This window comes from Lynx canadensis, chromosome E1 (assembly GCF_007474595.2).
Source record: "Lynx canadensis isolate LIC74 chromosome E1, mLynCan4.pri.v2, whole genome shotgun sequence".
NCBI classification, from domain to species: domain Eukaryota; kingdom Metazoa; phylum Chordata; class Mammalia; order Carnivora; family Felidae; genus Lynx; species Lynx canadensis.
In genome coordinates, this window is record NC_044316.2 from 6765985 (window position 1) to 6778970 (window position 12986).

At 61.0% G+C, this 12986-nt stretch overlaps 1 protein-coding gene across 4 annotated transcripts in view; it reads left to right on the plus strand.

Moving 5' to 3' along the window:
* ARHGAP44 (Rho GTPase activating protein 44) overlaps positions 1-12986 on the plus strand; it is a 179340-nt gene that overhangs the window by 164753 nt on the left and 1601 nt on the right. Inside the window, exons 17-22 of one of the 4 annotated variants that reach the window (XR_003964576.1) lie at positions 2101-2118; positions 2848-3090; positions 6555-6712; positions 8945-9325; positions 11204-11254; positions 12736-12798. Coding sequence is in view for 3 of the 4 variants with exons in the window: in XM_030295123.1 (XP_030150983.1) it covers positions 2101-2118; positions 2848-3090; positions 6555-6712; positions 8945-9325; positions 11204-11211 (808 nt within the window). In the remaining variant the exon portion in view is untranslated. The remainder of the gene's footprint in view (positions 1-2100; positions 2119-2847; positions 3091-6554; positions 6713-8944; positions 9326-11203; positions 11255-12735; positions 12799-12986) is intronic. The other 3 variants (XM_030295123.1, XM_030295121.1, XM_030295122.1) reach the window with 3 other exon arrangements.

A 12986-nucleotide genomic window follows, 5' to 3' on the forward strand; every position in this document is an offset into this window, starting at 1 on the left:
AAGAAAGAAAAGGCTGTACTTGGCACCTGCAAGGACAGAGCATCATCATTGTCAAGGCCACTGCTAGTTGGTTTCTTAGTAGCTGCTCCGTGGTTTGTACACAGTGTCCTGCTTGTTCTCGACGACCCTGAGGAGGAGGGGGGAGGGTCATTATCACTCCCATCTTACAGAGAACGAGCAGAGGACGTGACACGTTAAGTAACTCACCCATATCACACGATAATGAGAAAAGCTGGGATTCAGACCCTAAAGCCAGTTGCACTTGGCAAACCAGATCACCAGGGAGCCTGGTATCGGAGGTTGCCGATGCTGGAAGATGTCCCTGGAAATAGAAGGCATCCCCCAGGAGCCCTGATCCTGAAGCCCATGCCCCGCCCTGCTGCACACCCCTCCCCTAAATTGGAAAGATCTTTTTATTTTTTTTTTATCTTTGCTTTTGAGAGAGGGACAGAGCATGAGCGGGGGACGGGCAGAGAGAGAGGGAGACAGAATCCGAAGCAGGCTCCAGGCTCTGTTGCTGGCAGCTCGATGCGGGACTTGAACCCACAAACCTTGAGATCGTGACTTGAGCTGAAGTCATCCCTTTAACTGACTGAGCCACCCACAGGCCCCTGGAAAGATCCTTCTAAGTAAAAGAGCACAGGGTAAAGAAGATGGGGTGATGGGCAGACAGACATCCTTAGCCACCCCCCCCCCGTTGGTTGCTGTGGCAACCATCCTGCCTGTGTGTCACCCTCACCTACCACCACAGCTAAGCCCTGTCATTTCCCTTCCTCTGCTGAGACTAAGCCTTTTGCCCTTTTCATCCTGATAATTTCTGGAGCCTAATGCTTCTCCCCTGCAGTCCCCTTTAAACACCAGGGTGTGCAGCTGGACCTTGTCCTAGAGTTTCGAGTGGCCTCCAGGAGCGATTCTGGAGCTCCTGGAGAAGGTACTTATTTATTGGGGGGGAGACGGGGGGGTTCCTCAGACCCGATATGACTTGAAAACTAGAGAGACCCAGGCATCCAGCCCCCTAATCCCCCAGGTGCCCTCCACGGGAGATGAGAAATAGTAACCATGACACAGGACGAGAAAAGACCTCCAGGGATCTTATGGAGGGACGAGTGTCAGGAAGCTGTCCCCATCCTCGTGTGTGCTCTGCTTTTACTGACCCTGCTCCATCCTGAGGCACGTTTCCTTCAAGGACCCAAATCCCACCTGCAACAACCAGTCTAGGAACTTGAACCTTTCGTTTGTTTGTTTGTTTAATGTTGGTGCTCGTGTCTAAAGTAAAAGCCCTTTCAGGGTGGACAGAATTCACGGTAATAGGTCTGTGCTTCTGACCGGGGTGGGTCAGAGTAAGCACGAGATCACCCCCATACCCACACCCCCCTGTGCAGATACACAGCAGACATGGAGGCTGGAAGGTTTTCTCGTCGCACAAATGTTTGCGTCTCCCTAGTACTGGAAATAATCAGGTCTTGGCTTAGACGGCGAAAGTCTTGACTTCACACCACGGTACCAGTTACCTCCTAGAGCGACGGAAAGAACTTACAGCCTTCTAAAACTTTTTTTCTTTTAATGTTTATTTATTTGGGGAGAGAGAGAAAGCGTGAGTGGGGGAGGGGCAGAGAGAGAGAGGAAGAGAGAGAATCCCAAGCAGGCTCCGAGCCGTCTGCGCAGAGCCCAATGGAGGCTTGACTCACGAACAGTGAGATCATGACCTGAGCCAAAATCAAGAGTCAGACGCTTAACCGACTGAGCCACCCAGGCGCCCCAGAATGAATAGCCTTCTAAACCATGTAACTTAGAAGCCGGCAGATGGCAATTTCCACCGATTTCTTTCTTCTCCCTTACGACACCCTCTCCCCCCAACCCGTACTCCTACCCACACCAATATCAGCCCTCCAGATTCTCTCTCTATTCACCTGTGAGCTTGGTAGGATACAACCTTGGCCCAATCAGAAGAGTCGCTCGAACTAGAGAGGCCAAGTCAATTGAAAGCATTTCACGGCACCGTAAAGGCCTGGCTCTCAGACCCGGACCCCGGCAACCTGTGTGTCCAAAGGAAGGCATAGTTTTTTTGACACTAATATCTGTATGTTTCTGTCCCTGCAGCCTTAGGAAAATCCAAAGGTACGGTATTCTCGGGTAGCCACGAGGTCACGTTCAATCTCTGAAAACAAAGCAAGCCATGCCTTAGTGAGCTCCGCGAGAGGGTGAATGTGCCGTGTTTGGGTGCTTGGCCGGCTTTAATGGAAGCTGCGGCTCGGTGGTTAAAAGCGAATCGGAACCCGGAGTGACCAATAGGCACGATCAGCCCCTTCCCTGCGGCAGAGACGAGCGGCTGGGGCCTGTAGGGGTTGCAGCCGGGCCAGGGTCCTGGGGCCAGTGCGGGAGTCCGGACTCGGGCCTGTGCTCTAGACCCCAAGTGACAAAAGGAAGGACGGACGTTTAGATGTGTCCTGCTGGTCAGTGCCATGTTCTAGTGCGATGCTGCTCCCTGCCCTTCTCATCTCCATCTCTCACTCGTTTTGGGGGGGGGGGGGAGCGAGTGCCCCCAGAGAGGCTGCATTCTGCTCTGGGGGACAGCTTTGGAGTCCACACGCAGATCTAAGGCCAGCTGGCTTTGGCAGAGGGTGGAAACGCCGGGGGCCGCTGGTGCGCGCGGCTGGGGGACCCCGGAGCCTCCGGCAGGGGGCGCGGCGGCGGCCCGGCCTCGCTTCCCCGGGGCGCCCAGGAGGGTCGCTAAGGCTTCGCTGCTGTTCTCCCAGCGGACGTGCTTGAATGTGTCCGCCGCGCGGGGGAGGGAGCCCCACCCCCGTCACGCGCGGCTAAAGCGGCTGTCTTTGTGTCCCTCGCCAGCATGGGCGTGCGGGTCATGGACACGTCCTGGGTGGCCCGAAGAGGCTCCTCGGCCGGCAGGAAGGCGTCCTGCGCCCCGCCCACCATGCAGCCCCCCGCGCCGCCCGCCGAGCTGGCTGCCGCGCCTCTGCCTTCGCCGCTCCCGGAGCAGCCCCCGGACGGCCCCGCGGTGGCGGCGGCGGTGGCGGCCCCCTCGCTTTCGCCGTCGGGCTTGGGGCTCCAGCCCGGGGTGGAGCGCACCAGGTAAGCCGGGGGAGGGGGGGGGGGTGCCGGGCTGGCTGCGCGCCTGCGCGGGGCGGGGGGGGGGGGTCGCTGCACCCGCCCTGGGGGGGGGGCCTCCGGCTGCTGTCACTTTCCCCGTGCCTGAGCCTTCGTGTTTGGCTTCGCGTGTCACGCCGGCACCTGCTGATTCCCAGCTCCCCGGATTTTCAGACCGAGCCCAGGCTTCCCAAGAATAGCATTCCCTCCCCCTCCCCCTCCCCCTCCGCCAGCAGACGGCCAAGGTGGCAGCTCTTAAAATCCGTGAGAGATCGAAGCTTCCCGCTCTCCTGTCCGCTTGCTTCCTGGGCTGTAAATACTTCCGGTTTCGAAATACGGAGTTTCAGTATTTCTCCCTCTCTCTCCTCTGCGGCGTTCTCACTGCCTAGTTTCCTGGGCACAGATCGGGGAAGTTGGAGAGGAAGTCAGGTGGCCTCCCTGGGCCTGCTGCCGGGTGGAGTTTCCATTCTTTCCAGGGGGGGAGAAAGCAGACCAGCTCAGGGCGCCGCCAGTGCAGTGAGCATTTATGGAGGACTGGGTCCATCCAAGGAGGAAACGTGTGATCGGTGCTCTTCAGGCAGTCCCGTCCCAGCGACGGCCACCCCGGGGTCACAGGGGAGAGAGACTTTGGCCCTTCCTCGTCTGGCCCTTCCTTGAAAGGGGTATCCTAGAAGTGGGAATGCCCCAAGACTGCTTTGCTGGGTGTTTCTACGTGTTCTGGGAAAAATCAGACGCCTCTGCGTTCTGTTAGGGGACGCAGCGTTCCCCCGTGGGTGCTGCTGCTGGAAAATTTTCGTTGGAGACTTCGGGAAGCCAAACTTTTTATTTATTTTATTTTACTCTTTTATTTCATTTGTTTTGAGAGAGGGAGAGAGAGCAACCAGGGGAGGAGCAGAGAGGGGAAAAAGAATCCTAAGCAGGCTCTGCACCGTCAGCACGGAGCCCGATGGGGGGCTCAAACCCACGAACCACGAGATCATGACCCAGGCTGAAACCGAGAGTCGGGCACTTAACCAACTGAGCCTGAACCAACACTTGGGGCTAAACGCTGTTTGGCGTAGAAACAACATTTCTAGGAAATGCCCCTCAAAGGTGGATTCCCCCAGCCTCTGAAGGTGTCCCGGAATGTCACAGCTGGGTGGCCGTGAGAGTCGCTCACGGGCAGGGGACGTGACCCGCTGGATCTCTCTACAGCCATACATCCTACTGCCCCTTTCTCTCGGGGTAACCAGCTGTCACTTTCCTTTGGGCACCAGCGTTTCTGTTTGTCTCCTACCTCTCTTCTTCTCTCCCCCACATGGATTCTTTCCAGTACAGACGGGTGTTCCATTGGAGTTTTTGTTTTTGTTTTTTTCTGTGTTGTGGACGTTTGCAGCTCAGATGATGTTGCCTCCAGTTGCCAGATTCCTGTTACGCGCCCCCCCCCCCCCCCCAGCTGCCTCCCCAGGATGTCAGGCCCTTCCCTCCTCCCTCTGGCTTGCTCGAGCCTCTCCGTGCACCCCTCTCCCCAGCACGCCCCCTCCCCCAAACCTCCAGGCCTGGCGGCTCTCTCCAGCCAGGCTCAGCCTCGGCCTCCCGCTCATCTGCTTGGCATTAACTCTGACCCCAGACTCTGCTTCCCGCCCCCTTTGCGCCCCAGCTCACTGAGTCCTGTGTCCCCAGAACTAACGTGTCCTTGAGCGGGCCCTTCCCTGGGCCTTCTCCATGTAGCGCTCCTAGTAACTACCTTACACCCCACCTCTCCCCACTGGGTCAGCTGCACCTGTGCTGGGGAGAAACCAGCAAGGCTAGTAAGTAGGTAAAGACTTGTTTCTGGGGGGGGGCGGGGTGCATCAGCTGGGCGGGGCAAAGACGTGTGAGCTGCTTGGTCCCTACATTCCATGGGCAGGTGTCTTACCAATCTTAAGGAAGAAGAGTCTGGAATCCCACAAGAAGCAGATTCTTTGCCGCTTTTGTGTTTTCTTTTACTGTTTTAACGGCGGTAGAGGTGGAAGGAAGGATGGATAGATACTTGGCCTGAATACCTGGGTGTCTGATGACGTTGGGTCTGAGGAAGAATAAAAGACAGATTCTTGCCTCACCCGAGTGAGCCAAGGGCGCTCGAGGGTTTCACTGTTTTTGTTAACAGCACAGAGAAAGGAGTTGCCCTTCCAGACCCTCTGGATGAAATGGCTTTTTTGGGGGGCGGAGAGGGGGCTTACCCGCGTGTGGTTTGAAACTTCCCCCCCCGAGAAGGGGGAGAGTTTACCACGGCCTTGGACGTGGTGCTCCCTTCACTCCTTCACGCGGGGAAAACCAGTTGTACTTTGGCGTTTGCTCTCCCAGCCCCGGCCCCCGCCTCCCAGCCCTTCTCACCGAACCCCGGTGGGAAGGGGTGGCATATCTGTAGCTCTCATAGTTGGGGCCTCGAGATAGATTTAGGCTCTGTCTCTTGTCGTGGGGAAGAGGTGGCCCGGGTGAAGGACTGAGGTTCCCATCCCCACACCCTACCCGAGGGCATCAGAGTCCAGGCGGTTTCCTGTCCGGCTGGCAGGTAGCTTAAACCCTGGTTTGCCAGGGGCCTCCTGGAGCACCGCGTGGGGAACCCCAGCAGAGGGGACATCTGGAGATCAACTAGGAATGTCTGCCTTGGAGGGCGTAGTGGGGGATGGGGCGGAGTGATGAGCTGGCCGTGTATCTGCTGTCCCTATTCTGTGGCGTGGAGTAGGGTGTCTCTTAACATGCACTTGATGCTTAGGACCATGCCTGGCGGAAAGCCAGCAGTGAAGGATGAACCCCCTTTGGGACACGGTGACCCAGGTGTCCCTTTGTCAATTCAAGGGACGTCAGAGGCCCTCACTCCCATTGGCCCTTACGCCGCCTAAGCCGGGGGGCCCGGGACTTGAGCTGGCCACATTTGGAAGCACAGACGAGGACCGTGTTAACCCTCCCACCTGCTGGGACTCGCTCGTCCCCAGGATGGGTTCCAGAAGCCCCACTCGGCTTGGGGCTGTGGTGGAGGTCAGGGAAATCAGCGGACAGCCAGGGCCACAAGGCCCCGCAGGGAGCCCCCATGTCACACAGTGACCCAGGGAAGCCCTCTTGGCCCTGCTATGCCGTGGACACAGAAACACCAAGAGCAGCTAGGTGTTCCCATGTCAGGGTGTCCAAGAACCCCTGTGTCGATCACAGGATAGAGTGGAGATGCTCATGGTCTCCTGGTGGACAGAGGGCACAGGCATGGAGAGGGGGCCGGCAGTGGGGGCCACGGATGTGGAGATGGGAGCAGCACCCAGGCCCCCAGAGCCCAGGAAGGGACAGTGGCCTCCAGGAGTATCTCTGAAGGCATCATGAAGGGCGTGGGGCAGACCAGAGCTGGCCCGGAGGAGCACGCGGGACTGCGACCCACAGGCAGACGCTGCACCTGCCCGAGTTCAGGGGCTTTCTTATCCTGTGTGCTTCTATTCCAGCGCTTCGAAAAGCAAGGAGCTTTCTCCTGGATCTGGGCAGAAAGGAAGTCCAGGCTCCAGCCAGGGGACGCCCTGTACGGGGACCCAGCCAGGGGCCCCGCCAGGCGCCAGCCCCAGCCAGCCGCCCCCAGACCAGAGCCCTCACACTCTTCGGAAAGGTACGTCACCGCCACCCTTCGCGTGGGTCTCGGGCCTGGGACACTGCCTGGACGCTCGTGTCCCTCGGCGGGTGTGGATATTGAGAAACCGCGGACTTAGCGAGACGTCCCTGGGCCGGGCGTGAGAGCTTTTGGAAGTTAACCAGCTCCGAGAGGGCCCACTTCATATTTATTCCTTCTTCGACTCATTTGAACAGTGTACCCAGGGCATCGGTTCTCGTACACTAAGACCTCTGTGTAGACATCATTGCCCAGGATGGCACGGGTCTTCAAGGACCCTTCCGGGCCCTACTGCCATCGTTTAAGATGCTATGTGGCGTCTTCGGCAGGAGCCCAGAGACACTGGCGCACAGCTGCCTACCCCTGGGATCGTTTCTGGAAGGTTCCACAGATTGTTTCTGGAAGGTTCCCGAGGGAATCGGGACTGTTTCCATAGGAGTCCTGACCTTCCATGTTTCTGTTTGGGAAGGCGGACCCATGAGCCGCCCAACCCAGAATCTTCCATGGAGTGTACTGTAAAAGGCCCAGTTATTCTCTCTGGAATGACTTTCCAGAAGCTAACGAGCTGCTCTGTGGGGACGTTTCATAAATGGGGAGCAGCACGGAATGTGTACTAACCTTTTTTGTTTTTTTTTTTAATTTTTTAAAAAATGTTTTTGAAGTTTGTTTATTTTTGAGAGAGAGACGGAGTGTGAGCAGGGGAGGGACAGAGAGAGAGGGCGAGAGAGAATCCCAAGCAGGCTCTGTGTTGTCAGCACAGAGCCCGACGTGGGGCTTTGAACCCACGAACCATGAGATTGTGACCTGAGCCGAAACCAAGAGTCAGACACTCAACCCACTGAGCCACCCCGGCGCCCCAAGCTTTTTTGTGTGTTTTTAAGCCCCCTTCGTCTTTTCACACCGTGCCTCCAGCTTTATGTCATGGCCCAGTCCCGCAGCCACCAAGGAGTGGTCAATGTCATCACAGACATGGTGCCGTCACCTGGCACTCCCCTCCCCCCAGCTTGTGTTCGAGCCTCGGTGCTTAGGGTCTCCGCTCGCCGCCCACCCTGAGTCGTTCCAGCAGCAGCCACTCCGCCGTCGCGAGCCCCGGCTGTCCTCGCGGGGGCTGTCTGGCTGAGCAGTGGTTTTGTTACGGGTCCTGGTTGCTGCTCTCCATGAATGATGCTGTGTAACCACTACAACCCGTGCGGGATAGACTGCCCTGTCCATTGTGTGGAGGAGGTTGAAATAAACTGCAGTGGGTAAGACGAGGTAGGGACCTGACCCCAGGTTGGTGAGACCGTCCTTGTCCACTCCGCACCCCGGCAGAGCCCAGGGAGCGCATTAGAATAGATTTGGTTCCAAGATGGGGGGTGGGAAGCGGGGAGTAGGGAGAAGAGTCCTCGGTGCCTCCTGGAGCATCTAAAAGGCAGTTTCTTCTGGAATCAGCGCTGCCCCCAGCAGCCCTCACCTGATTCTGCCACGTTAGTTAGCGATCGCTTTCTCAAAACGTCTGCACATCAGCGGGGTCATCCAAGTGCTGGATTTTGTCCTTCTTACCGGTTCATCTGTAATTTGTAAAGTATCTGCCATCCCATAGCACGGTCAAGGAAATAAAAAGAGGGGTTGGGGCGGTATGCCTGGGTGGTCTTTGCCCAGAGGGTACAATTCTGGAGAGAAAACCACGTCGGAGGAGAGTAGACAGGGTTCCGAGGAAGGACCGGGAAAGGACAGAAAAGGCGAGAGAGACGCTGGGCTTCTGCGGCCGTCGGTCGCTCTGCCAGGAGCCAGTGGGCAGGTTCAGCCAGAAGTCCCCAGACGCTCGGCCCCGGCCCCCTGCCCAGCTCCAGGGTCCCCCGTGTCTCCAAGTGAGCTCTGATCGTCCTTGTCGGACCCCGTGTCGCAGACTCCCCCTTCCCAGTGCACTCTGGACACCTGTCACCTCTCGGAAGCCACGAGAGGACGCTGGGCAGCCGGCCACTGGCCGTGCGTGGGCAGCGTGCTCTCGGGCTTGGCTGGGGCCACGTGTGCGTCACGGCAGGGACCCAGGGCGGAGGGGGAGAGACTAGCGCAGATGGGAAGGCACGAAAGCTTGCGGTTCTGGGTGGATCTCTAAAAGCTGTACCGGCTGCGCGCGGGGTGGCGAGGGCGGGGGGGGGGGGAGCGTGGGCCAGGGGGTGGCGAGGCTGGGCCGACAACGGGCACGCGTCACAACCTCGCGCGTGTGTGTTCTTGCGTTTTCTCTTCCAGTTTCCAAGAAGCTGGCACCCATCCCGCCCAAGGTCCCCTTCGGCCAGCCGGGGGCCGTGGCTGACCAGTCTGCCGGCCAGCCGTCCCCTCTCAGCCTGTCCCCCACGCCCCCGAGCACCCCCTCGCCCTACGGACTGAGTTACCCTCAGGGGTACTCCCTGGCCTCCGGCCAGCTCTCCCCGGCCGCCGCGGCCCCTGCCCTGGCCTCCCCCGCCGGCTTCACGAGCGCCGCGGCCAAGTCTCGGCCCACCCCCAAGCCCCGACAGAGACCCACGCTGCCGCCCCCTCAGCCTCCTACGGTCAGCCTGCCGGCCCCGAGTCCGCAGTCCACGGAGCACCCCGTGCTGGATGGCGTGGCCCCCGGGGAGAGCATGTCTACAGGTAACCGAGCCGCGGCGCCCGCATGCTTTTCCGCGCTCAGCTGGCTGTGCCCGGTGGACCGGGTCACTGGCGCCACTGCCCGTCGACAAGCTGCGATGGGGCCCGGGGAGCCCCCCCCCATCCTCCCCCGCCACGAGGTCAGCCGATCCAGATTGTCCCGCAGGAAGCGCGCCCGATGGCATTTCTCCCCGTGGAACCCCTGCCGGCACGGGGTTCCGATTCCGGATTCCGTTCGGAACCTGGGGGCTGAGCACCGAGTCCTCGGGGTGGGGCTTCAGGGGAGGGTGGGGGCCGGACTGGGATCCAGACCAGCCAGCGCGTAAGCGCAGGTGAGTGTACTGGCCGCTTGCCTCGGCCAGAGCCCACGTGCAGGCGCAGTTGCAGACCCCGACCTTGAGAACAGAGGCCGGGAACCAGAGGCGGTGTTTCCCTCTTAAGGAAATCAGCCGCATCAGAAAAATGCGTTTCCAGCCACGCTCAGGGGAGGGTCGGTTTCAGGAAAGATGCGTATTCCCGCCCCGCCTTCCCGGCTCTTTGAGGTGCTTGTCGGACGAGCCCACAACCGCTCCATTTAGTTTTGCTTGAAGTTTAAAAATTAAAGATGGAGCTATCCCCGCCCCCCACCCCCCACCCCAACAGAGAAAACGTAAAAGCGCGACATCACGAATGCCGCGTTCAGCAGAACCCGTTTGTGGGTTGGAGAAAGAGGGTATTTTTGAAACGTCTCCCCAGGCGCGCTCGACCACGTGACGTTAGGGACTCTCTGCGGTGGCCGCCCAAGTCCTTCGAGCGTTTTCCTCGGTCAGGGAGGCAGGCAGGGCGCCGGGCCGTGTCTCGGCCTGGAACCGGGCTGCGTCTGGCCGGGCGGCGGGGCCCGGGCGTGTCTCTCCTGTGTCGTCCCAAGGAGCAGAAGCCGAGGCGGCTTGGGGTGTGCGTGCACGTCCCCCGGATTCACGCGCACAGCACGCAGACCCTGCGCAGACGCAAGCCCGTCCCACGTCCGCGTCCACGTTACGTACCAGATTCCTACACATGCGTACACACCACACCCAAGTACACGTGACCTGTGCACGTACCGCGTCCACACACTGTACCCTGCACGCGTCCGGGGTCCTAGGTCTCAGGGTCCCTGCGATTTCCGACGGGGATGGTAGTTTTACCCGTTCCCCCCCCCCGCCCCCCTCCCCCAGGAGTGAGGTTTCTTTCCACCTGGGTCACGAGGGAGGGCGAGCCTGCGGGGTCCAGCGCCCTTGGGCTTGTCTGATCCGAGCGGTTGGGGCGGGTGGGGAGATTGGAACGTTGCGGGGAGCAGCCTCTGGTGCTTTGGCTTTATTTTGGGGTGTGATTAAGGTCCAAGGTACAGCCGCTGACGGCTGCCCCGAGGCTTGTAAAAAATACAGGAAATTCCTCCCTGAAAATCGACGGTGAGTGCCGCCTCCTGCTGGTAGCTGACGGTGGTGATGCCTCCACAGGGGAGGGGGCCCGGGTGACCCCAGGAGCTCGAGGTCACCCCGAGTCGGCCCGAGGGGCCGCTCCTCCAGCCACCCCAGGGAAGGGACGCGGGGTGGCATCGTTGATGCCGGAAGCAGCGGAAGGAGCTTGGGCTGCCCCTGGACAGAGACGGACGGGTGGTGACACCATCAGAGGACAAATTCGGGGGCCTAATGTGGGCAGTGGAAGGCTCTGAGGGGCGGCCCCCACGTCGTGGCGTGTCCGTGTTCTTTGCAGCACGCTGTCGTCCTGTCCGTCCGCACGGGCCTCCTCTGTGACACTTGGGGCGCGGCCCGACGGACTGTCCTGCTCGGCGTAGTTTTTTGTCCCGTTCTTGTCTCATCGTGTTTATTCCTCTCTCCGAATCCTGTCGTTGTGTTCCTGCAGCCGTGTGACGGGAGGGCCGCGGTTGCGGATGCGCGTGAGGGGGATTTCAGGGTAAGCGGCCCCCGGGGCCACGGCGCGCCCGGCTCTGCATGTGGCTCCGACCCGCCCGCATGGCAGCTCCACTCCGCGCCCTCCCCGGCCTCGGGGACGCCCGCGAGCCCCTCTGGCTTTCGGGGGACCGCTAGCCTCGTGGGGTCTGGCTGGCTTCGCGCTGGGTCCCGGGGAGGAAGTCCGCAAGCAGGCTTAGCCGCTCCCCCCACCTTCTCCGCCCCCACCCCCACCCCCAGGCACCGGGCGCCCTCTCCCTGTGGTTTACGAGTGCAGGCGCGACAGCGTGGGCCTTGGCTCGGGCGGGTGTCCCGTGAGGGTCCCGCCCGGTGCTGCGGGGACGGGGTCCCCATGGCCGTGAGGTCCCCCTGGCGGACCCCCACTTTCCCACGGGGGCTCTAACTTGTCCTCTGGGCCGACGTAGCCGGCGAGGCCCGAAGAATCCGCCGCGGTGGGTTCAGCCTGGGCTTGTTCGCCCCAGTGTCTACGGCCGGCCTGGTCCTTCCTAACTCAGGGTTTGGGGAGCATTCCCCCCGGTTTCTGCCCGGTCTCCTCTGCCCACAGGGACTAGATGCTCAAAAGTAAAAGCGAGGAAAGCCGCTGTTCTGGTCTCAGTAAGAAGGGGCGGCTCTCCCCCCGGGGGCCAGCCCTCCGTGGAAGCTGCCAGGCCCTTGGTCCTGTGGAGACTGGGGACAGGCACAGCCGAGGGTGTCCTGGGCCCTCCTCCTCCCCCGCCCCGGGTCTCCTAACAGATGCTTCTGAGGCTGTCTCCCCTCCCCGGCAGTCGGTGGGGGCTCCTGTCCCCCCCCCCCCCCACCCCATCCTGCCCCCGGCCAGTGGGCTGCCTTCCCTCCGGGCTCTCAGGGAACAGTCGGGTCAGCAGCCAGCCTGTGATTCCACAGCCACACCCGCAGGGTGACAGGACGGGCTTTCGAATCTGGACAGAAGACTGCAGGGTAGACGCCCCCAGGCGGGGCCACGAGGCATCCCCGGAGGCAGGGGGAGCTGAGCCTGGGGCCCCCTCTCAGTAGGATGAAGACGGGTTGGAAGGACGCTTTGAGGACCGTTTGGGGGGCGGGGTGACAAACAGAAGGACGTTTGTCCCAGAGCTTCTATGTTTGTACGTCCGAATGTCTGTCTGTCCTTGGGCTGAATGTTGGTTTCAAAAAATACCCCAAAGGGCCCCCCCATCCTCCCTCCCCCACCCCAGAGGCTGGCCCAGGGCCACCCCTTCTAGGAACACGTCCCTGTCCTCCAGGCCCAGGTTGAAGGCAAGGCTGTGTGGGGCCAGAAAGGAAGCTGGCCAAGCGGGGTGGGGGGGGGCGGAGCACCCCCAGGGCCTTGGTTCTGCCCCGCCCCCCGGCCACCCCCTGGGTCCACCACCTCCCGTGTGCACCTAGCTACCGGCTCTGAGGAGCCGCCTGGGCTTGGGGCCCGCAGAGGCCCTGAGTTCCGCATGCTGAGCCCGGTTTCCTCGGGCACAGTCTTCCTGATCGGCTCCCAGAAGGCATGATCCTTCAGTGCCCGCAGTAAGGACGTACCGGGAGGTGAGCAGCGGTCCTGGGGCCGACGGGGGGGTGGGGGTGGTCTGTCCCCACAGCCTGAGGTCCCTGAGCCCCGCCCCGAAAGCCACCTCCCCTCGGAGAACGGAGCTGGAGGGCGTCAGCGGGGCGCGGCCCGGGAGCTGCGGGGGCTCCTCCGTGAACCGCCCCCCCCCGCCCCCGCGGGATGGGTT